At 34.9% G+C, this 24,830-nt stretch overlaps 1 protein-coding gene across 3 annotated transcripts in view; it reads left to right on the forward strand.

Moving 5' to 3' along the window:
• Positions 1-22,317, forward strand: part of Nlg-4 (neuroligin 4) — a 187,228-nt gene extending 164,911 nt beyond the window's left edge. For all 3 annotated transcript variants that reach the window (XM_070292626.1, XM_070292627.1, XM_070292628.1), the window contains 4 exons: positions 18,393-18,726; positions 18,994-19,257; positions 19,561-19,717; positions 20,414-22,317. In XM_070292626.1, coding sequence (XP_070148727.1) covers positions 18,393-18,726; positions 18,994-19,257; positions 19,561-19,717; positions 20,414-20,563 — 905 coding nt within the window. In that variant the 3' untranslated portion in view covers positions 20,564-22,317. The remainder of the gene's footprint in view (positions 1-18,392; positions 18,727-18,993; positions 19,258-19,560; positions 19,718-20,413) is intronic.
• Positions 22,318-24,830: the final 2,513 nt, after the last annotated feature.

The following is a 24,830-nucleotide window of genomic DNA, read 5'->3' on the forward strand; positions in this document are numbered from 1 at the left end:
ATGCATTCTCGAAGCTATACATATCATATCACAAAACTGTCAAGTCACCAGTCTTACAAGTTAAATGATTTTTTGATAGCTTCGAAACTTTAGCATCTACTCCATCATGCTCAAATTTATTTCGCCCGATTGCGTTTATATAAACGGCTAAAAGTTTTTCTCGTGCGATTCGATATTAATGATACGATATACGGTATACATTCTATCGCCTTGTATATTATAAGTTGAGAGAGACGGGTAATTAAATTAATATTGAAACACCCAATATACACATGTCGCAATTCCTGGATTCATTTTACCGCGCTGGTTACAAAATTAAGCGTAACCCATTTTGCATTATGTACTACACGCGTGTCTCCATCATGCGTATTTGACGAAACGCGCATTACTAAACGATGCATGGCTCCCTGTAGGATTCCCCGCTATCCCCTTCCCATCTCCGTAATTCGCGGCAGGGAAACGTCAAACTATTTGACACGAGTGTCGACGAATAATTGTCCGCCGAACCGGCACGAATCGCGGAGATTAAAACGGTCGGGGCCTAAAGCATCGATGGCCATGGCGATGCTGATGAGCGTGCTTCCATTTGTAATAGAACGCACAAGTATCGTCCCTCTGCGGCATGTTTTGTGTTTATGTAATGCACGATCAGCCAACTCGCGCGTACGTCGTCTGCGGGTTTGGACATGGGGAACGTGTATAAATTAACTTGTACAGCGAGCACATGTGTGTAGTATGTGACTTTTGTAGGTTCCCAGACGCTTTGCACTTTTCGCGAGAATATAATAAAAGTTTGGCTCGCGCACGATTGTCGCTCGAGATAACTAATTTGGAATTTTTAAATGAAGGGAAAAATTTGAAAATTACCTTAACCCATTATGCTGTGCAATTTCAATTGTAGAAAAGTGTAGGATTAAAATTAAATAATGGTGAAACTCTTTATTCAGGATAAAAAGTAGCAGTTTTTCTTTAAAAAACTTTCTTTCGATTCTAAATTAAAACTCTTAATCTTTTAATCGTAATTTAAAATATTTTGGCTGTTGATTTTTGTCAATCTTCGAATCTTGGCATCGAGATAACGGAGATTGATGAACTCACAGGTATTCGATATCTATTGTACATCGATATCTACGAACGCCGAAGTAACGTAACGGGAAATGATGAAACCAGATTACATAGATCGCTCCGTTACTTTTTGACGGTGCAGTATGCGAGTGCAATGCTACCTTTGTGCAAACGAACTGCATGGCACGGGTGTGCGGTACTTAATCATTGTTACCGTGTTACCGTGACAGAGTACCGCTAATGCAATACCAATTTGGCGTTAAGAATTAATGCGCTCACGATCAAGGCTTAGCGGTTGCAACCGCGAGATGCATCAGCATCGGTGACACCAGAAGGATCACAGTACTATCGCACGGAAATAACAATAGCTACGCATTTTTATGCCATCGATTATATTGCATTGTTAATTGTCAAAAATTGAAAAATGGAAAAAAGGATCATGTTAAAAATTACACGCATAAAATTCACGCCAAACATATTGCATTTATATAGAAAGAACAGATGTTTCTCGATGATCTCGTGCAAAGATTTAATATGCGATTAGTAATTTCAATTTGTAATCGACATACAATATTTTGAATATAATGTATATTGTTATATATTTTATTCAAAGTTTTTAATATATAATTCGAGGAATATGTTTAAGAATCAGAGAAATTGTGGAACTCGTTCAGCGTTCGGCTTCCCACTTTTATCTAGTACTGAATTAGCCTTGTCGATACACAGCCATCCATGTCTTCAATAACGATTGATCGAAAGGACGACGCGTTTGCGCTGTCGCTGACAGGTTAATGAATGCCATTTTCGCGAAATTAGCGGCGTCGTGAATTTTCGAGCCTGCCTGAGACACAATGGCTGTCGCTAATCACACGATCCGAAAGTACGAATCGTCATATTACGCTCTGCTGTTCTTCATAATTTAGTCGTGATTCACCGACGAGTATGAATCTCCGACAGATAAAATCACATTATCCATCACTGAATAATAACATGATTTTCGCGTCTTCCAGTATCATTCGATGAATGAAATTCGAGCTAGAAAAATTTCAACGAAAAGTGACAAATTTATATTTATATATTTACTGTAGATATAATAAATGCATCTTTGTAAAAATGCATCATGTTTAAACAGTGGCAAAAATAATCAATCATAATATTACTCTTAAAAAATACAATAGTTAAATATATATAATAGATTATATTTCTATATTATTTATAAAAGTAAGAAACTCTGGGACATTTTTATAATTAAAAAGAAAAAAGAAGAGAGAGAGAGAGAGAGAGAAGAGAGTAGTATCAGCCAGTATCGACTCAACTTTTTTCCGGGACGTTCTTGTATATAATGTGAACCGAAACATAGGAATGACCGAGCATGTTCAACGTCTCTCCGAGTACAGCAGGAGATTACGTCCGGGCATTAATATCGCCTTTTCCAAAGTATATATATGTTTAGAGAGAGAGAGAGAGAGAGAGAGACAAAGTTGGCGCCGGCAGAGGCGGTACGAATAGCCGTAAGTTACTCGCTCGACGTGTCCGTCGATATTGCGATAGTTAAGCACAGGAACAGGCGCATAATGCAAGAGCCTCCTGCTAGCTTTGCGGACGGTCCCCGCGGGAACTTGCCAACTCGCTCCAAGTTCTCGCGCGCCGGGCATTAAAGTATTACCGGGATAATTTGTTACCACCTGCCGCGAGATTTCGAGAAATCTCTTTAATAAGCTCCCGATCGCCGGCGGCCTGATTAACGCGAATAACGTTGTCGGAATATTGTCCCTGTCCGTTAACTTTCTCATCCGCATTCACGCTTAGTCGCTCCGTCGCGTCGAGGCAAAGTATTCTTATTTATTATACTTCGAATAATAGTTTTAAATATATATATATATTGCTATCAATCTGAAAATTCACGCTTATAACAATATGTAAAAATATTCACAATAATGATTGGAAAGAAATCTATAGATTTTATCGAACTGAAAGTTAACGTTTGATTAAATGCCGTTCTACGAATTAAATGTTAATGTACACATAATTTTATTTTTAATAATTAATAGCATAATTAACATTCTGCTAACGTGGCCCTATTGACAGAAGATAATGATTTAGTTTAAAGCCCTCCAGCAGAGAAGGTTCGATTATAATATCGAAACTAAAATGTCAATATTAATATTTTGCTCGTACACTATTAAATATTTATTTAATTCAATTAAATTCTAGATCATAACTAAAATTATATTTAATCGTGAAATGGTATTATTATTGTTGTTATAAAGCTAATAAAACTACATAATTATTAAGCAAGAATATTCAGGTCAGTAACGAGTCGGCCAACACAAATATGCCCGCGCGATGATACTTGAATTATATCACTCGTATTATTTACAATATTAGCTCTTGATAATAGATGATGGGTTGGATAAAACTGCAGACCTTTTTAAATGAACATTGAGGGTTGTGTACCTGATACGATTTAAAGAGGCCAGGTAGTTTCATCCAATCAATAGTCAACAATTGACTATTCCGAAGAGGACCCTCGAAACAAGTTTGCCTGCTGAAAGCGAATGCTACAAATAATACGAATAGTTTAGATCACGAGAGTATGTATGCTGGCTCGTATCAAATATTCTCAGAGAAAAATCAAGAGTGTTTTTTTAATTTATTTGAGAATTATTATTAATTGAGAATTATCTATTGATTAAACACATGATATACGATTAATTAATTATACGAATAAATTTTTCAAATAAACTTAAACTAAAATAAGCTTAACTCACGAGAGATAGTTTTAAAATTCCAAATGTCAATTAAGATAAAAAAAAATTCACTTGCGCAAAAGAAAGGTTTATATAAGAGAAATGGTTATTTTTGAGGGCTTGATTGTTATATCACGAACGGAACGATCATTCACGCTTGATAAAATAGAAAAAGGTTAACGAAAAAAAGCGAGACATCCCACGAGAAACGTAATAAAAAAATGTCGCGCTTAAAATAAAAGTTCATCGGCGTTGCAAAGTGTTGATACGTGATATTAACGAGCCGTGTAACTCAGTCCGAAATTATTACCACGCACGCGGCTGGTTTATCATTTCCGGAGATCTGCGTGATCTCCGCGAAATCTGAGAAGAATTTGTCATCCGGGGGATATAATCTGTTATAATCTTTAATAAACACGAACGTGGCATCAATGAGATGAAATTTATGCTCGGGAAGTATAAACTTTCAGCTTCGCAATTTTGCGTGCGCGTATTTTATTTCATAATATATTTCAGATTTTATATTCTCGATTTATTTTTTCCCTTTCTAAAGTTAATGCATTTTTTCCTGTGAATTTTAACATGAAAATTTTTAATGTATTAAATTGTCCATTATACATTCAACGCCATGCGTGAATTATAATTGTATTTATATATTTAATTCACTTCATCAATCTTTCAACATATTTACACTCATCAAGACATTTTACTCTAATCTTTGTAAATTTAATTATGTGCTAAATGAAAAAAGATTTTCTTAAATACATGAAAGCTGCACGGAAAAGCATCAACGTGCAAAGAGAGATCCAGAGAGTAGAAGCAGTTAGATGGATCTCTCCGTTCCTTAGTCCCTGGATTCTTTACATCTCCAACTCCCATATGTTCTGCTAATGCGACAAGTTTTAGGCATGCGCATACTCATACATACACACACGCAAACACGCACGTAAATTTTTCTCGTATTTGCCATAAATCATGTTGAAAGATTTTATCGTTGAATATCGCCGGCGCGACTTGAATGCACTTGACCGTAGGCTGGTTTTTAAGCTTCCGGAAAATACGAGCGGTAGATTCCATCTTACGTGAAAATCGGGATCGATCGATTGAAAGAGCACCGGATACCCGACAATGGAAGATCCATCGAAAATGCAGGATGTTGTTCGACGATCGCTTTTCTTGGAGGGATCTCTCTGATCTTGGAAAGGGTAGCGAGGATGGCGGAAACGTGTGGAAATATCGAGAGACGCATTGTAAATTTGTCACAATACAATCGGGTATTGACACGCCAAGTTGCCACGGTCATGGTGGCTTTATTGACTTTGTATTCGAGAGGTTTTGTCTTTCGTCGATTTCGAATTCTTTTAAAAAATGACATGTAAATATATAAAACATATATGACATGTAAATGTATAAAAGTCATTTTCAAATCTCTCTGCTCTCTTACAAACTGCTTATCAGTAACGATAGACTGATTTTCTTTAAGAGAGTAGATTGCCGTTAAGAAAAAAGGAAATATTTATTATCACATAATGCATCTCTAAAGAGATTTTAGCAGGAGTCGAACCCTTATTCGATATTGAATAAACAATGCGTAAAACAATATCATCGCGACTAACTGAGATAGATGGAGCATTTTATACATATTCCGGCGGGCACGCACATACAAAGATAGTGGCAGCAGCTTTGATCGATCCGAGAAAGGCGACACGTTTTCGCGGCGATGTAGCGATAAAAGCATATCGGAGGAGCAGAGTACGCGTCCGTAAATTGCTCCATATTTTCAGCATCATTTTTCTTGAATTTTCCATCCATCCCGATCGTGATCTTGTCTTCTTTTTTTTTATCCCCGCGTCAAACATTCTGCCGGCTTGTTCAGCAGGGGAATTCCTCCTCCTTGATGATCGTCTATAGATACTTTGTACCCCCTTCTCTGTTCCCCTCGCGTCCTTATATAATCCTTATATTATACGGGTTACAATCCGTGACATCTTAGCACCTTCTCGTACCGTCTCTTGAGATTTGACAAAATGCAACTAACTTTCACCATTTATCTTCTGCTCATCTTCAGAAAGTCGTGCGGATTTTTAAGAAAAGGGATCTGGGAAAAATGGATCGAAAATATTAAAAATAATAAAGGTAATAGTAAATGACAGGATAAAATCAAAAATGAAACATAGTATAAAAAGAAATACGAGAAGGTAGTAGAAAAGGACAAAAGAACGGAGAGACAATATAGGAAAGATAATAGATAACTAAAAAAAATAACGGAGAGTTAGAGACGAATAGAGAACAAAATGATAAAGTATGATAACAATTGACTAAAAAAACGACAAAAAACAAGAGTCATCCAAGAAGAAGAGAGAAAATATGCCAAAGATAAAAGAGATATAGGAAGCGAATTTAAGAGAGGGAGAGAAAGTGAAACAAGACACGGGGTGACAGAGAAAGAGAAGAGAGAAAGAAGGTTGGGTTATACACGGTCTTGGAAGTCAATTTTTCATCGCATCGAGCGATTTGCCCTCCCAGGAATATTTCTTAGCTTTACCAAAGGCGTTGCCACTTGCGCATGATCCTACAGGATCTCCCTGCATCCGAGATACTGGCGTTGAGCAGCGCGACTACGTCGAGGGTAAAAAGGAACCAGTCCGTAGCAACCCCAGATAAGTTGCGGTGTAAACGCCGACACATGTCCCCCTCCCGCTCCTTTCCCCTTTTCCAGCTACTTTTCTCCGCACATACATCCGCCGAGATACGTTTTTCCCGCTACATGTTCCTGTATTTTTTTTTTTCCCTCGCATTCTTTTATCTCGCGTCTTTACGTTCTGCCGTATCTTTCTTTTTTAAGGATTTATATCGCACACACATTCTTCCCATCTACCATTGCATTATTCATTAATTGTAAATTTACAAATCATACACGTTACAAAATCACATTTTCTTTGTCTCGAATGAATAATGATTCATTTCTACAACGTCCTCTCTCTTTTGTTAAATCATAGATTACGTCCAAGTGTGACCGATTTTCTGAGAATTTTTGAGATTCTATAGAGGAATTTTCACATTTTCCGATATAAGTTCGCCAACGCTAAAAAAGTTGGGCGCGTTTTGCGTTCTGCTTTTAAAAGTGTGCATGTCGTCGAAGTTCATAAGTTGCAAAGTTGGCAGCGAAAGGATGACACGGAAAGATATTAAAAAGACTTTATACCAACCTCCTGCCTGTCGGTGCCCGACACTATTCGACAGTTTCCACTCTTTCGTGCGGCCGTATTTTTCCTACCGTAAAATCGTATCTCAGATGTTGCGCGGATATTCTTCCCTTCTCTTCCCCCTCCTCTCGATCTTCTCCTTTTAATTAACGAAGTAAGTTCGGATCTATTCCGCGTTTTCATCCTTCGAATTTAATAAAGGCAACCGAATTAAATGCCAGGATACTTTCCTCCTCCTCCTCCTCCTCCTCAAGCTAATCGTTGAAAAATTCATGAGTGTTGCAGAGACCAGGTTAAGCGGTTTTCGCTCATATATATCTGTATATATCTAACATTCTCTTTATTATTCGCGTCGCCATGCGTAAAGTTTCATGGAGAAATTATTTCAAATTTCCTGCTGGAATGTCTCTTTCACGACTTTTTACTAGCGAATATTTCAGTCGTTGTAGCATTAAATTCAAGAATCTGTGGACACAAACGATTTTCCCTCGTGTTACACATTTCTCGCGTCTCTCAAATATTTCTCCAGCGAAATAAACGCTGTAAATATTCCAAATTAATTCTTCTGTCGTATTTTATATAACGTTTTATTAAATTAGTCAATAAATTTGACATACATTTATATTAATATATTAAAACTTTTACAAAAGCTCTTATTACACTTGATGTATTTGTCTATTGAGTACTTGACCATGTATCTCAACAATTCTCAGACGTATCTCGCATATCTCATAATTAGCATCTACGTAACGTATCTCTCACAATTAGCGTTACGAATGTACGTAACGTCAATGATGAAATATCTTGAGGCATCTTGATCTAATACTATCTCTTTGTCATGATTATCCTATTTAAGATTCCATATATTAAACATATACCATATATATATATATATATATATATTATATAAATCGATATACGTACATATACGCATATATACGTATAATACACATATACATGTGCAATACTACGCACGCGTAAATCATGCGTGACCAAGGAAGGGACCACATTGAAGCAACGTAATTTGCGTCTCTTTGTCCTATTGTTATGCGGCGACTATCAAACGTGAATTCTATAATAAGAATTATATGTATAAAAATTCACGCCATTTATTGAGAATCTTCCCAATGAATGCATTTAATGAAATAGTAATGGACGGATTTTTTGGACGAGTTATTATACATTTTTTTTTTTTTTTTTTCGCTGAAATTAATTCCTCGATACAAGAACACATTCGCAATTCAAGAATTTAAATGGAATAATCAATATAAAAGATATGAATTGTTAAAATGTTTTTTATTATCACGCAGCACAAATACTTCTTAAAATTTTATTTAACTTTTTTTTACTTGATGAAATAATTTATTATCAAAAAAAGGAAAAGAAGTGGATTTTTTAATTATAATCTACAATTATCTCAATATTTGGAACTCTAAACTATGAGTTTCGTTTTTCAAATACACCTGCAAACGTGTATCGATCGTACAGGCTCCTTTTCGAATTCGAAATAACGAGATTATTTTGTCGGAGATATCCCTGGTAATGATAGTAAATCGCGCTTAACGCTCGCAGCTTCCGTCGGAATTATTGTTGGATTCACTATTAACCGAATTGTGAAACTCTGCGTAGCCATGCACGGTGCCCGTTGAATCATCGTCGAAATTCACGAAAGTGGTCCCATCCTTCGACAACTTTCTACCGCGTGATAAATTACATTCTCTTTGTTCTTCCAAACTCGTTTGTTATCGCCTCTCGTGTTTCTTTCTCTTCTTCTAGTAGCACTGTCTAATTTCCCATTTGTTCTTTATTTCTTTATTGTACAATATATTTAGTTTTTGATAAATTCTAATGTAGCGTTTGAGATTTTATTTCTTCAAAAATTGTGTATTTGAAACCTTGAGACTTTAGAACTAGAATCTTTGTCTCTTTGGATATATTGGATACCCTTTACGATTGCAATTATTCCCTAAGTTAAATAATTATAACAAGAGAGATTTCTTTAAAATGTACAATAACTGCAACTATTTAATCATTTATTCATAAATTCCCATATAAAAATATTTAAAAAATTGATCCAAACTAGTGAATTAGACACAAAATTAAACACTCGCAACCGCTGCTTGCAAATAAATATTTTAGAGCAAATGTTTTGCAGGCATATTTGTCCTTAATTTACAAAAATCATGAACACTAATTCACAATTCTTTAGACAAATTTGGCTCCGTACTTTCATAATTGGAAGCTTGCCTTTCTTAGCAGTTCGCGCAACTGTTTGCTCGTAGGTCTCCAATGCATCCGTTTCTCTTGTAGTAAACATTGTAACGACGAATTACAATCTACAGCCAGAAGGGGTTTGTCTGCGTTTTGATCTAGTTGTTTACAAGATTGTTAACTCGAATGGGAAACACAACAGGTTCCGGCGAGCATATCAGGACCATTAAACTTGGTTTTGAAATTCGAGAAACGATAATTCGTCGCTATGCGCGTCCTCTCGGCCATGAACGCAATGTTACGCATATTTAGAGATATATTTGGACCATCGTATCCGGACATAATTAATAAAAAAAAAAGATGTTTTTCTGTGCGTTTTTAATATCGTAAACTCAATGGGTTGTAAAATTAAATAAATGCATCATTGTGAAGACACGGATTACGAATAATTTGATCAAATTATGAATTATAAATATAATTATGGTACAATAAATATTGAACGCAATGTATTTTTTATAAAAAAAAAAAAAAAAAAAAAAATCTGGAAGGGAGGATAAATGAAACTCTGTCAGAGTTGCGGAACGAAGTCAACCGTGATCCAGCACCATATCGAAATTCTTTCGTTCGCTTCCTCGTGCAATCATCCGACGGAAATGCCGCGGAATTCGCTACATCCGATCCAACAGGCACGAAAAATCAAAAGCGTCGTCGATGCCACGAATGTTGCAGAATCCAGGGGATCACTCAGCGTAATCTTGCATGAGCCGAGAATTAATTCAAATCCTTGAATCGGATTAAGTAAAATCATTTCAAATTGGATTGAGTATCATCTCTCCGAAAGGTCGAGACGACATGTCTTCATCTTCGATCGCAAAAACATCCGCAATTTTTGACACGTACGAAGCAAATCGTATATGTGTACGTACGTGTACGATATTTAAAGAGAGGCGCAAAACTAGTTGTTACCGTCGAGATCAGCTTTCGGCGGATCCTGTAAACAGATAAAGTAATTAACACCGATTTTCCCCCGCCCTTACATTATCGCTGTCGTCTCTCACTGCTGCCGGATAACGGCAAGTCGGGCTATGCATTTAGGATAATTGCTAGTGCATCTCGCGAAAGACCGCTCCAAACGTAAAAACGGTCATTCCGCTCGGTCGTGCAAAAACGCGCGTGCGAATTCGCAAATCGATCATACACACACACACACATACATATATATATCCACATTGGCATTTGGTGTCGTGTACCTCGCCCCCGGAATTGAAATGCCACACGAACCGTGTATATCGTCAATAAAAAGATACGGATCGATCGTTTTAGTTACAGTCTGTTAATTAACGAATTTCTCCAAGGTAATAGCGCAAGATTTCATCTCGCGTTAATCAAACCTTAAACATTCTCGATAATGTCATAATTGTTTGTTTTGTCAAAATTAGAATAATGATATCTCGTTAATTAGAAATAAATATTGAAATCGTTAACGTGAGTGAATATTGTAATATTTTTAAGATGCGAGAATAATATATGAGCCGTAACAATTGCAAGTGCATTATTATTTTTATATTGTTACATCATAATGGCGTTAAACTTGCTTTACAATTCTTTTTTTATATTTCGCAAAATGATGATTTTTTCATAGTTGAATATTATTCATACTTTATGGATTCAATGTTTCAATAATCGAGCAAAAGTTAATATCAAACATTCTTTCTAAATATTTAAAAAATTTATTAAATAATATGTGAAAAAAATATAAAATATTGACTGAAATCGGGTTTTAATATTCGTCACTATTATTTTTCTCTATAAATATTAATTTTCTTTTTCGACGATAATCAAATAAAAATGATTAGCTTATATTAGTACGCGATTAAGAAAGGCATCCTTGAACGGACGTGTAGATTGGCAGGTACATTAGAATAGGGAACGTAGAAGGATCCAAGGATCCGAGGTGTAATCCCGACTAATTGAATAGCAATTAGCGACGACATCGTGCGGAATTCGCCGCGCCGACCCTTCAACGCCCTTCGTCATTCCAATTTACGTTCTCGCGTTGTTCCCGAAGCTTACTCTTCGACCTCGACGCGACGTCTCACGTACTAACCCTTCGTCAAGGGCACCGACGCAGTGCCTGAAAACGGATATGAAGACGGAATTTGAATAACATGTTTACGCGACTTCCATCGTCTACGAGTTAATGGCCTAACGTCGACTTTTCAGGTCGCGTGGGCAAATTTCGTATTTTGAACCGCATAGCCGGAAAATGTACTCGCATGTTCCTCGGAAGAGAAAACTGAACAGCGAGGCCAGGTTTGGGTATTTACTAACGAGATATGATGAAGATTGCAGCGCGTGTACCTCATCTCCGCACATTAAACATGTATAGCGTGCATTATAGTATTATAAAGTTATGAATTGTAATATTATAAAGGCTCTAAGCTTGTAATAAACTTTCGAAGATGTGTATTTTCAAAATTTAAAGAGATTTTAACTTCTACGAAACTACGTTAAGAAATTGTTTCCGGAGTGAAGTAAACTTTCAAGAATTTAACCATTATATATTTTTCCTTCCTTTTTAAATTTTAACTCTCAAAATTTTAGATTTTGCATTATGTGAGAAAATGAAAATTACACATTATATAGATGTAAGCATTGATGTAATTTGTTATCCCTTGATATATTTGTCTAAAACAAACTGAAAAAAATCTCCGAAGCTGTGTGTGTACTTTCAACATGTGTTAAATAACGAGGATCTCTTTCCGCGGTACCGACAGGATATGGGAAAGATTTTCTTGGAAGGTGGGGTTCGCGTGTGCAGGAAATGGGATTCCTTGTCGACGACAGAAGCGTGATCGGTGTATCGAATTCGGTGGTGTAGCCTCCGATTACAAGGATGCGAACGTGCTCGTCGAGGAGCTTTGCCGATGAAGAGAGGTCGCAGCCAGGGGAGAATGAATGCGCGATCGAAGAAGGATGGTGAACGAACGGCGACACGGATGTTGAAGGGATGGGAACAGGAAAATACGTCGGCTTATGACGCTGACGGATCGCTTAATGGATTAAAAGCAAGTAAACATCGTCAAAAGGAAAGAAATTAACAAGAAGTTGACGACCAATAATCCTCCGTCTAATTCTTTGTCTCGATTCCCCCTGGCCGTCTCGGATATTTGAATTTTCTGTTCCAAGTATTTGTGTTCGTTGAGAACAAATTACTAATTCGCTGATAATTTCAAGAATAATAATTTATTCTCTCTTTCTGTCTATTTCTTTAATTCGCTAATGGCGAAGTAAATGTGGCGAAAAATTTCGAGCTTTTTGCGTAGGCAGATCTGAGAGAGAAATAAGGCTTTATATTCTTTATGAAATATATAAAGGATTCTATAAGGATTTAAGAATTTAAGCTTTTTAGAAAAATTAAAGATAAGAAAGATTCAAAGATCGACGGTTTTATCAATGCAAAATCCAGTGGATTTAGAATTTTAAAAGAAATTATGAGAAAAAAATATCAAAGTTTATACATTTTTATAAAATATCAAAGATATTAAATTAAAAATAGATTTATTACTTATTTGTTAAGTATCTCAGATATATTCTAAATCAGATATAAAGAATATCTTTCTGTATTTTTGTATCCTATTTTATTTTTCGTAAATAGCAAAGATCCCTGTTGATATCCTTATTAATACGGAGTGAATAAATGGATCGAATGTCTCAGACTTTATATTAAAGCAAAGAGAGAGAGAGAGAGAGAGAGAGAGAGAGAGAGAGAGACTTTTTTAATAAAATAATTTAATAAAATGATCAAAGCGATAGAGTCCGCTTTTGTTTTTTTCAGGAAGATATTCTTTAAGATCAGCTCGAAAGATGCGACAACTTCATCCATCTAAGCATATAATAAGAGCTATAAAATAGACGACCAGACACCTTTGGTTGTCGATCGTAAAATAATCATCGCCTACGGGCTACGTTTCTGTCACCGATATCGTCGTTTTCTCAGAGAATTTTGCGGGACAAATGAGGGTAAAAGGGCGGTAGGGTGCGAAAGGGGGCGAGAAACTCCCAGAAGGGAGTATCGCTACGTGGACGTAGGTAACCGTAGCAGATAGCGGGAGGTAAGTCTGTGTAAAAGGTACGGGAAATCTGCAACGATACGGCGAGAGCGAGGACAGAGGGCTTGAAAGAGGATGGAAAGGGAAGGGGAGAGTGAGCGATAGGGAAGCTCCATGAGGGAAATATAGCGGAAGGAGTGCGATGCTGGTGCCACGAGAGATAGCGAAGACGTAGGAGGTCGCTGAAAAAGATCGAGAGACAAATCTACCGGGCGTAAAGAGGCGACAGAAGGGAAGAGGGGGTGGGAGAGGGAGAGAGGAACCGCGCCGGAGACGGGGCGGTTTGAGAAATAGTCGCGAAAGAATTTCTTATTAGATTGAAAATTGAAATAAACTCACAGTGACGTCGGTTGCATCGATTCCTTGCTCGAACCTATACTCTCGATCGTTCGAATCGGGTCACCGGAGGACAAGATATCCTGGCCAGGATAGCTCTTGGAAACGTGACGCGCATCGCAATATACTGCTATTTTTACAAACACACGTTTAACACATTTCTTGTCTTTATTCGATCAAATCCTGCATCTATAGAAACGAGGATAGCAGAATCTTAAACTCTCAAAATCCTATAAAATAAAATCTGAGGATAAATAATTTCAAAAAAAAAAGGACTCAAGGAGAAATATAAAATAATCTATAAATGTTAAAGAATTTGTCTCTTCCTTAAAAATATACAAACTTGAATGAGGAATAAATATAAACTAAAAACTTCTATAATTATAATTTTAAGATAAACTTGTAATAAAACTTTATCCCCAAACTTAAATTTTAAAAAAAATATATAGATTATCAATTTTAAGTTTGCCAAATATAATTTGGACAATAAAAATGTCAAGAAAAAGAAATCACAAGATAAAAAAAATTTATCAAGAAATTGCATTAAATAAATCTCTTTTTTTTTTTATATATATAGAGCAATATATAATACGTTTGCGGATAAATCTATATGTAAGCTAGCACTCGTGATTGACCTAAATATATAGCACGGCATGCATCATAAAAAATCTTCATTGGAAAACACTTTGTCAATGCCAACAGATGCTATCATGAGAAAAGTTCGTAGGAACTTATCGGAGAGGCCACAGAGAAATCTTAAGCGATGTTTGCATTTTCGAGAAAAAAATACAAGATTATCCGTTTCCTCTCAAAATCGCTCTTCCTATCACCCTATCGTTAACAACAAATTTATATAAAGATATATAAAAATTGCAATACTTTAATTACATAATCCATATTCTTTTTGTACAGTTGATATTATTCTTGAGATTATAAAAGAAGGTAAAAAAAATTTTAAAATAAAACTGAAAAAAATATAATCAATTAGAAAGAATTAAACGAAGGATTGTTTTGAACAGAAGTATATTTTTCGTGCAATTATTTTCCATAGTGATATTGTTTGTATATATCATTTTTGTTAATCAAGGAAGTTTTAAAATTCTGATATATAACATGTATATTTTTAAGATATTACATAAATAATTCTCTCTGAATGACGTTGTGTATGTGTGTGCGATAGTTATTTATTCCCACATATAGAATCATAATTCACGTGTAATCACCTCGGCATTTCTACCATCAAAATCACGAATATACGTTTGCCAATTTCGAGAGGGAAGAACGAATCAAGGTACGAGGAATCGATTAGTTTGGTATCGACGAGTCTTCGCTTCGAATTCCGTCGCGTTCTTTTTCGTCGAGGGCTCATTCTCCATAATAATTTTCTACCGCTTTTTCCACGTATTTGAACCGCATATAAATCAGCCTTCTTCGGTGGTTGTATACTCGGCATACTTACTTATCTTTAATAGGGCAACAATGTTCTTGGTAATTCGATATTGAATATATTACAGTGTATTCGATATCGAATATCGCGAAATATATGTGATATTAATCGATATATTGACTGAAGATATTTATACATTTCTGCTTTCTATTGCTCGTATCATCAAGGAAAATAAATTCTGCAAGGATAATTTAATGAATTTTTCGAACGTAGTTTGATATAACTGAATATTTCCCATTTAAAAGTCAATATCATTTAAAATACGTCATAAATGAAGTAAAAATTAACATCTTAAACTTTTTTTTTAGTAAAACCTCAACTATAGCACGAACGTGTCCTTATAATATATATTTCAATAATAAATTTTAAATTTTGATAATGAATACGTTACTCGTATCATATCATACATGTCATACAATATCATATGTTGCTTTTTCTCTTGGAGAGTATGTATCTTGCGCTACGATCCCAAGAAAAATCGAATTCGCTCGTTTGCGGCATCGCAAACGTTTCAGAAGGGTTGTTAGCAAATCATTTTGCATTTAAATGGAATTTTGCGCGCGAGAAATTCGCATGTGTTTTGTATACGATGCGCCTCTTCGCATCAGAAGCTAACGAGCTATAATATTAATCGGATTTCCCGAACGAAATCTCTATACGCAGAATTTCTATCTCAGGGTTGCAATCTGCTATAAACATATGTAACGCGTATTATTACTAAACATCATATTTAAAGCGTACATATATTTTACATAGATGGTAGTAGATTTTGTTCTAGAATTATTATATGTATATGTTTTTTATTTATAGATTAAATTATATTTAATAAAGAAATTAGTAAAACGCATAAGAGGAAAATATTAAAAATAAATTTTTATGAATAGCGAGTATACCTCTTAATTATTAAGCAATGATTATTTATATATTGAGATAAAATATCTCTTTTCATAAGATTCTGCTCATCGACTTTGGAAGTCTTCACGTAACAGTCAATAAAAATCTCGCGCGTGACAGTAATCCGGAATATACGATGGCGAACCGATGGTTGTGTAAAAATTCATGAACGTCCACCGGACGACTCGTTCGAACGCGCCGTGTGAATAAAGGAGAATCGATCGTCTAATCAAACTAAAAGATTCAACGTTACGTTCGAGACGATCTTTTTCTCTTCCTTAACCCCTTTTCGCGCTTAGTTTACCTTAACTCATACATATGAAGCGTTGAAGAATAACAGTTTAAAATCAATCTCTTTTTTTTTTTTTTTTTTTTTTTTTACAGAGAAAGATTGAGTTGGAAAATTAAAAAATTATAAAAATTTGATGATACATGAAAAGAGAATATCTTGATAGATAATATGTTATATTTGTTGCCCGAGAATTCACTCTGAAATAATAAAATCAATTATCGTTTTGTTTCGAAAATAATAATACATAAAATGATTAAAATATATAGAGTACGTATAAAGCAGAGTCGGTATACAGGATGAAACATTTAAAATTATCAGTTTGATTAACATCAATGTTATTATCTGCAGAGTAAAATGATTTGAAACTAATTTATTAAATAATACCGGACATATTACACGAGATGTAAGACAATTATTAATGCATTAATTGTGATGTTATGACGGAAAAATAGTCGTCACATTAAATTCTTTCTGTAAATAAAGCTAACATTAGTAAAAAAACGATGGTTTTTTTTTCTTGTCATTTTGTTTTCCCTGCAAACAAAATCCCACAAAATCTAACAACCTATAATGTTTGCATTAAAAAAAAAATATACGTTATAAATCTTGCTATAAAAACATATTTATTTGAAAAATTAAAAGTCATTTTTAAATTTCTGAAAAATGTCTCTATTTAAAAAGATTTATTTTATGATCTCCTTAAAACTGTGGAACGTTAGTTTAACCCTTTTTCCTACGAATAACATTGACGTAAATTAAGATGATAATTTCAAATTTCCTGTATACATTATATATATTATTAACCAAATGAATAAATTTTGCGCATATAAATTATTGGGTTAATCTTTGATATTTTCATAATTTGTATTAAATCTTAACTTAATGACACACAATTCTCGTCTCTCTGTAATTCAGCCATTTATACGTCTCATATTTAAGAGGGTGCGAACGATGCAGAAAAGGGGACGAGAAAATTCCTCTCATTGGCAGGATGCTATCCATATTTCTCCGTTCTATAATCGAACGAGTCGCGCACTACACGCGTATACACAGTAAGGTCCGCATCCTTTTCAAAGGATCCGCGAATATTAAACGAGCTGCTGCGAACCGTGAATCAAAACGGATTCCTTTGAGGACTCCTGCGCGGGATTCGGCGCGCTCCAGAGAGTTTTGCGTCTCTTACGACGGAACAGCAAAACAAGCGTCGTGCTGGAATCAGCGAAATATACATACACACATATACATATACGCGTAAGCAAATAAACTGTATATGAGATCCCCCGGCCCCAGCAAGCCGAGGATATTCCTTTGGTCGTTCATAAGAACGCTTCAGCGATCTCCAAATTATGAAATAAGTTTACCGAGTTCTACGAACAAGTCAAAAGCAATGAAATAATTCATGAATAAGAGAAAAAGTGATTAGAGATCCAATATTATACGTATATGTATTAAGATTTTTTTTCTTGAAACTCGGAGTTAAATCGTAATCTCTATGAATACTTTGTGTAAATTATGGAGAAAAATGTCTCGTTGAAATTTTTAAGAAAGAGAATCCTCTTTTTCGGTCTACAGCTATGAAATGTAATTTTGATAACGTCGAGCTAGTCGCATGCCCCGTCATATTGTAACAAGATCAACCGTGGAACTGCAGCTGCATCCAGAGCCATTGGAAATAGATTATCGTGCAAAACTCGAGACTCTGCACGAGATTACTCGCGATATTCAGCTTATCGCTAATGTATCATTTCACTGGCATTTCAATCCTTTTACTCCCTATATATTTATAAAATGTATAGTTAAAGAGTAGGATTTTTGTAAGAATTTTATTTATTATTTCTTCTTCTCTCCACTTTTTATATTTTTAATATTTTGGCCATAAAAAATTATTGTTTTATATTTTCATCTTTATTTTCTGAGATAGAGAAGCTTCTCTCTCTCTCTCTCTCTCTCTCTCTCTCTCTCTCTCTCTCTCTCTTTCTATCTGTCTATCTATTTTGTAGTGAAAAAATTTTCTAGTTAAATAAAAATAACATTTTTTAAATTTCTTATATATATCAAATTGGATGATGGTTGTTGCAGGAATGAAACCGAAGATGAAAAATCACTACAGAGCGCATCAGCTGTCGGTCTGGCTGCGCCTCGTCCCGGAGCTTCATCGTGCCGGAATGGAGGATGTCGATTCCAGACATAACTTGTTCCGTGGCCATAGCGATCCCAGTCTGTACGACGGTTCCGTGAGACCGGATCCTCTCAGCAGGATCAGCGAGGAATTCAAGAGGAAGAACCTTAGCACGGATCCGCCGACCACGACGGATTACAGCATCACTACGTGCGTCAGCCTTATTCCAGGCACCAATCTTCAGAACGTCCATAACGCCAGCACTGACACCTTAGCTAGCCTAGACGCAGCTGGGTAATTATTCTTCTTTGAGATAATGTCAAGTTCTCTCCAAGTTTATATTGTATAATAGTTTCGGCTTTACAAGTCTATTCAGAGATCTGTATTAATTTAGTAGAATTTTATTCGTGAGAATGTGGCAGAAATTTTACTGCATTCTACTGCAAAAATGTAGTTTCTTTAATTATATCTCAAATTTTACATTCTTGAGAAGAAATGAGATATACATATATAATTTTATGTAGCAATAGATATGAATGAAAAAATTCCTTACATGTGTAGTTACGCAGCGTATTCGACGGCTTTGAGCGTGACAATTGCGATCGGCTGCAGCCTGCTGATCTTGAACGTTCTGATATTTGCGGGTGTCTATTATCAGAGAGACAAAACACGGCTCGAAGTGAAGAGCCTTCAGCAGCAACAAATGTTGAATCAACAATGCGGTCCTCGTGGTTTCACCGAACTGAAACAACCGCCGCCCCCGCATTCCCATTACGCCGGTAGTGGCCAAGTGATCGTCGACGTTGAGAATGAAATGTTAAGAAGGTATTGAAACATGATTCTTATTTATTCGCTATTTAAGATAGCGCTAATTACATATATATTTATACATATTGATTATCAGTAAAATTTTGATCAGAGAAATTTTGAAACGATAAATTAATTTATGATAAAAACTCGTTCGTTAAAAATAAATTTTTTAATAGCTAGTTTAGAAAATTTTTGTTTATTTTTTATGTATAGCTAAATTACATTTTAATATTATCTCATTACGCTAAATATATATATATAGTTATTCTTATCTTTATACGCCGCAGATTCTATAGATATATATTTCTATTGCTGCAGAAACGTAATGAAAGGGCCTTCTAACGATCCCGGCGCTCCTTTCCAAGGCCAAGGAACTCATACACTGCCTCATCAACATCATTACCAGAAACATCAACAGCAACATGCCACCCTTCCCCGAGCATCAGTTATTCAAGACTTGAACACGCAAACTCAAGTAAGTTAATTCAAATCTATTTTTTGTCCCGCAATAATATATATATATATATATATATATATATATATATATATATAATTTTTGTAATAATTATTTTAATATTTCTTTGTTATATTAAAGATTACAAATAGATAATAGAACAGTGTGATTAAATTTTTGAAAAATGATATCTATTTTTTTAAATCACTCTTTTCTTTTATCCATGTTTCATAGAGATTAATACTATGCGCATGACAAATGCGTGCAATATATTTGATAAAATAATAAGTCTGGTCACGTAATAACTTCTCAACGTACACGTAATATTGTTTCTCTAATAAAGTTCGTTGCAAAGTTTTTTAAATTTTCCCAGCTCCGAGATTTAATACCTGAGTAAGGCATAACGTAATTGGAATTATGATCGTAAAATATGGACCGCCGCTCTGCTATGCCCCGCATATACCATATTGTATCTGACTGCTTTAGATCTCTCGCGGAAACTTTCTTTAATAGAATTACGCGAATTGAAATTCTGTGTAAAGGATATCAAACTTAAAACTTTCTTTTCATCTGAAAATAATTCTGTCGATTGTAAATATTTTATACGAGCCAATGATGTTTTTAATTTCGCATACCTATCTTTCTAGCTTTATTGTAGAATCTTAAAAAACAAAGTTAAAAGACAAAATTGATTCTTTCATACATTCCTTTTTTCAGGGTCCTCCGAACGGATCTATACATCTGACGGTTCCGCGAGCTCCACCGCCACCCAGGGCGAAGAGTCCGCCGGAGAACCAGCCTCTTCTGCAAAGCGCGACGGTCTCGAGTCGCGTGTCCCAGGCGACGATGAGCGAGATGCGAGTGTGATGCTTGGACCCCCCTCCGAAGCCAGTCGTCCCAGATGTCCTCACGGCATCGACCTTGCTGTAGGCAAGTTTCGCCGCGAACCCCGTCGTGGTGGCCCTAAAGTAGCTGTCAACTGACTTTGATGGGTCGACGCAGGATATCCCGGGGAACGTGAACTGCGGACGAACGGAGGGGGGTGCTGAGGAAGAGATTCCTCACCGCTCGGGGGTGGTTGAGCCAAGATTGCGTCTACCGAACATGAGAGAGAGAGAGAGAGAAAATACTGATCAAAATGCGTTATTACGAATTTAGAACTGCAGAGATCGCACACTGTGTGAGCCGAAAGGATACAAATTAAATACGTAGATTTTAAATCTGTCTTGCAATTCTTATAAATCTCTCTTCTCGAATTAGAAAATAAATACGTATACAATGTACCCCCGTATAACGCAGAAGATATGTTTCGCGTTATATACGATTTCGTGTTATATGACACTCTCTCCTGAGTTGTCCAAAGTTTGAAAATACGTCGTTTATTTAGGAGGAAAGAGGTAAAATTTTTCACAAAAATTTGTACATTGTCCACCGCGTTATATCCGGGTGATTTACCGTGTTGTACGAGGTCACATCTTTTTTTTTTTTTTTTTACCGCGTTATAGAAATATGTATTGCCTCTGTACACACGAGGGTTTACTGTATAAAACTTAGAGGATGCATTTCTAAGAACAAAGATAGATTCTTAAAATTCAAATTTACTAAAATTATAATTTCACATCAAAGTAATTAATAAGAGAATATAGTTTGCGAAAATTTTAATTTAAAAGAGTTTTAAACGAAAAAAAAAATCTTTAATCCTAATAATCATTGATTGAATCGCGATAAACAAAAAGAGCTGTTAGAATAATTACAGCGCCGCGCTTGAAACTCTGCGATAGTATCGGTTGACATCGATAAACATTTACGGAGGTGAACATCAAGAAAGGAGAATGGCAAATCAGAACGATCGTCTTGGATAAATCGAGGCTTTAATCAAATCTTGTGCGAAGGAATCAAACGCGATGCATTTCGCTAATTAGTCGATAACGAAGAATTTCTAGTCGTTAAAGGAGACGAGAAGAGTGATGTGGATAGCTCAATGTGTGAATCTCGACGGCGATGAAGACACGTGTAAAAAAGACATACTAGCCATATTACGATGTTAGATGTTCCTTGTACATAACGTGAATTTATATATATACATATAAGGACGCCAAAGAGTTTGCTACTTTGTAAGAAGACCTGTATCCGCGTATCGTTTATTAATCCTGTTTTCTTTCGGTTGATGTGATGATGTCCACTCGTGACGTCATACATTCAGGAGAATGAACGTAAGAGAGAGATATTTGTTGAAACGTAATGAGCGAGCTTGTTTATCGACGAGAATGGATTGTTGAATTTTCGAAGCTTTCAAAACTTCGTATCTTTAGAGATTCTTAATTCTTTGTGGAATATTTTCTACTTATATAAAGTTTGATTATATAAGAATCTTCATTCAAATCCTTTATCCAAACTTAAAGTAACTTAGAAGAGCTCTGTTGCTCTTAGCCATAGTGCATGAATCAAGATTAACTGATTAATGTGAGAAAGAAAAGACCGTCGATACAAGCCACGTCGCTCATTATCGTTGCTCTAATCAACATTAATTGCTACGCAAGTAGCCCCATCGCGAACGTATGTATTGCACATATTAATTATGATACACGCATACGCACATACAATAGAATGATCTTCGTATCCCCTCCATGTATGCGTATCTACGCATATGTATATATATATATATATATATACATATACATATAAGAGGTGACCGAATACAGTTTTAAATCATTGCTATAAATATATATATATATATATATATATATATATATATATATATATATATATATATTTAATTTGTTTATTTTGATTTTAACATATCTTTTCATACTAAATATGTATACTAAATCTGAACTCCGCTTTTAAATTCTTAAAATTTTACAAACCGGTTACATCTTTATTATAATAGTGTGTGTTTTACATTCAGGTATACTATTCGCGACAAAGGTCCGTTCTCTGTTATTCTTCGTACAGAACGAGCACCACGAGAAGCGATCCAATGTATTTGAAACGATATATTGTGATATCGATCCTACAAAGTTCGAATTTCATCGGACACACGATGTGTGATTGTCTCTCTTTTCTTTTTGTATAAATATATACATATATATAGATGTAAAATAAAGACTAATATAAATCTGTTAAGCGTAATACACTGCCACAAGAAGTTAAATAAGGAGAGCTCGCGAGCTGCAGTTCTTCTCGCCCTAAATAATTTTGCAAAACAAATTAACGTATATTTATTTATTAAATATATTATATAATTACGCGCGTCAATGCAAAAAATGCGTTCAAAAAGTTCACGTACCACAATTGGATAAGATCTTTTTTTTATTATCTCACAATTTTTTTTACACGAAATTAATAAGTATTTGTAGATAAAAGGGATCATGATAAGCCGAGTATTATCAAAATCCTTTTTGCAAGGAACGACTTATCGATAGATCGATAGAGAGAAAGATCAAAGTTTTTATACATATGCATCTTTGCTAAACGCAACATCTAAAATGGCGCATCTTGCTTGCTTTCTGCACAAAACGGCGATCGCGGCCATAAAGTGGCTTAAGTTAATTCCTGAAATCCTTGGATCCTCGTAATTAAAGGATTCTTACCGTCCTAGAGGGATCTTGTACTTTTGTAATTAAATAAACCATAGCTCGTAGAGCTAAAAAATCTCAAATTGGCAGCAGAAACTTCTGCTTATAAAATGAGGATAAGAAAAGGATGTAAAAATATATGCACAGACATAATACGGCGAACCGATCCAGATGCGTCCAAGATATGAAATTTGGAAATTTGGTAACAAAAGGTAAACGCGACGAAAAACGACGTCGTCTCGCCGTAAACGTAAATTTTAGCAGGATTTGCAAGCGTAAACTAAATATCGTTGGCGTTGTATAATATCATCATCAAGTACGGGACAATCCGAATATAATTAAAGATTAAGAGACAAAGTTGGTAATAGTAATAAAAAATGAGCGAAGAGGAAAAAAAAGGAGAGGCGGGAAGCGTGAGAGGAAAAAACTAGAAGAAAGATATGCCGGAAAGAATTAAGAAAAGATGTTTAAGAAATTTAAATAACATATTACAAATATATATATATATATATATATATATATATATATATATATATATATATATATATTATACACACATATTATACAATTGTAATAAATTATTATGACGGACATTATTATATTTATGTGAGACCTTTAGCTGGCCTCGCGCTCTCCTAGAACGATATACCTCGAATATATTGTACTTTCCGGCCGAGGGCGAGGCTACCTGTTACGTTTAACGTTTTTGTTGTCAAATTGTAAATATATAACGATATACATGGAACTGTGGATTTGTATGTCCCTGATCCTCTTTATTTATTATTTTACGCATGCATACGTACACATATAAATCAATCTTTGAATTTTATCCTACAAGAAATAAGAATAAAAAGTTCAAGATTAATAATTTATTTCTAAACTCTTTAAGCTTTTTAAATCTTTAAGTTCTTACCTAGCTTGTATGCAGCTTCTCAAATTCTCAATTTCTAGAAAGTTTTGCATACATTTTCTATTATAAAGATACGAAATTGCTGTTTGACATTTATTATACCTTACATTACGAAAGGCGTTTTTCGCATACCGACCGTTGGTGTGTTCTAACCAGAAGGATAATATACAAGAGTGTTTCTCGAAACATACCCTTCAAGCAAAGATCGTAATATCTACCTCATCTTTAGCAGATATACATACGTTCAAAACTAGATCAGAAGATGAAAAGTTGAAATTTCGCGTTATCCATATGTGGTGTATCGGAAATAGTAAAGAATTGAATGAGAAATATGTCGTTTAAAATCAATCCACCACAGAGAAAACAATTTTTTACATATAATTTAACAAACAACTTAAATTTTATCCTAATCTAATATATAATTTTTATTTAGACCAACAATATTTATTCTCTCCTTTAATATATTTCAGATAATCTACTTATTATTAAGAGAAATATTTTGTATAATTAATCAATTTATACAATTTTTTTTAATGCATTTTTTAAGATTTCTAATTTTTGTTTGAGTAATTTTTATATTAAATATTGTATCAATGGCGAAAGCAACACGCTGTGCACGTGCGTGACATTAAAACAGCTGTCAAAT

Source organism: Polyergus mexicanus, unplaced genomic scaffold (assembly GCF_030449975.1).
Source record: "Polyergus mexicanus isolate NDT 795.1 unplaced genomic scaffold, iyPolMexi1.0 SCAF_3, whole genome shotgun sequence".
NCBI classification, from domain to species: Eukaryota; Metazoa; Arthropoda; class Insecta; order Hymenoptera; family Formicidae; genus Polyergus; species Polyergus mexicanus.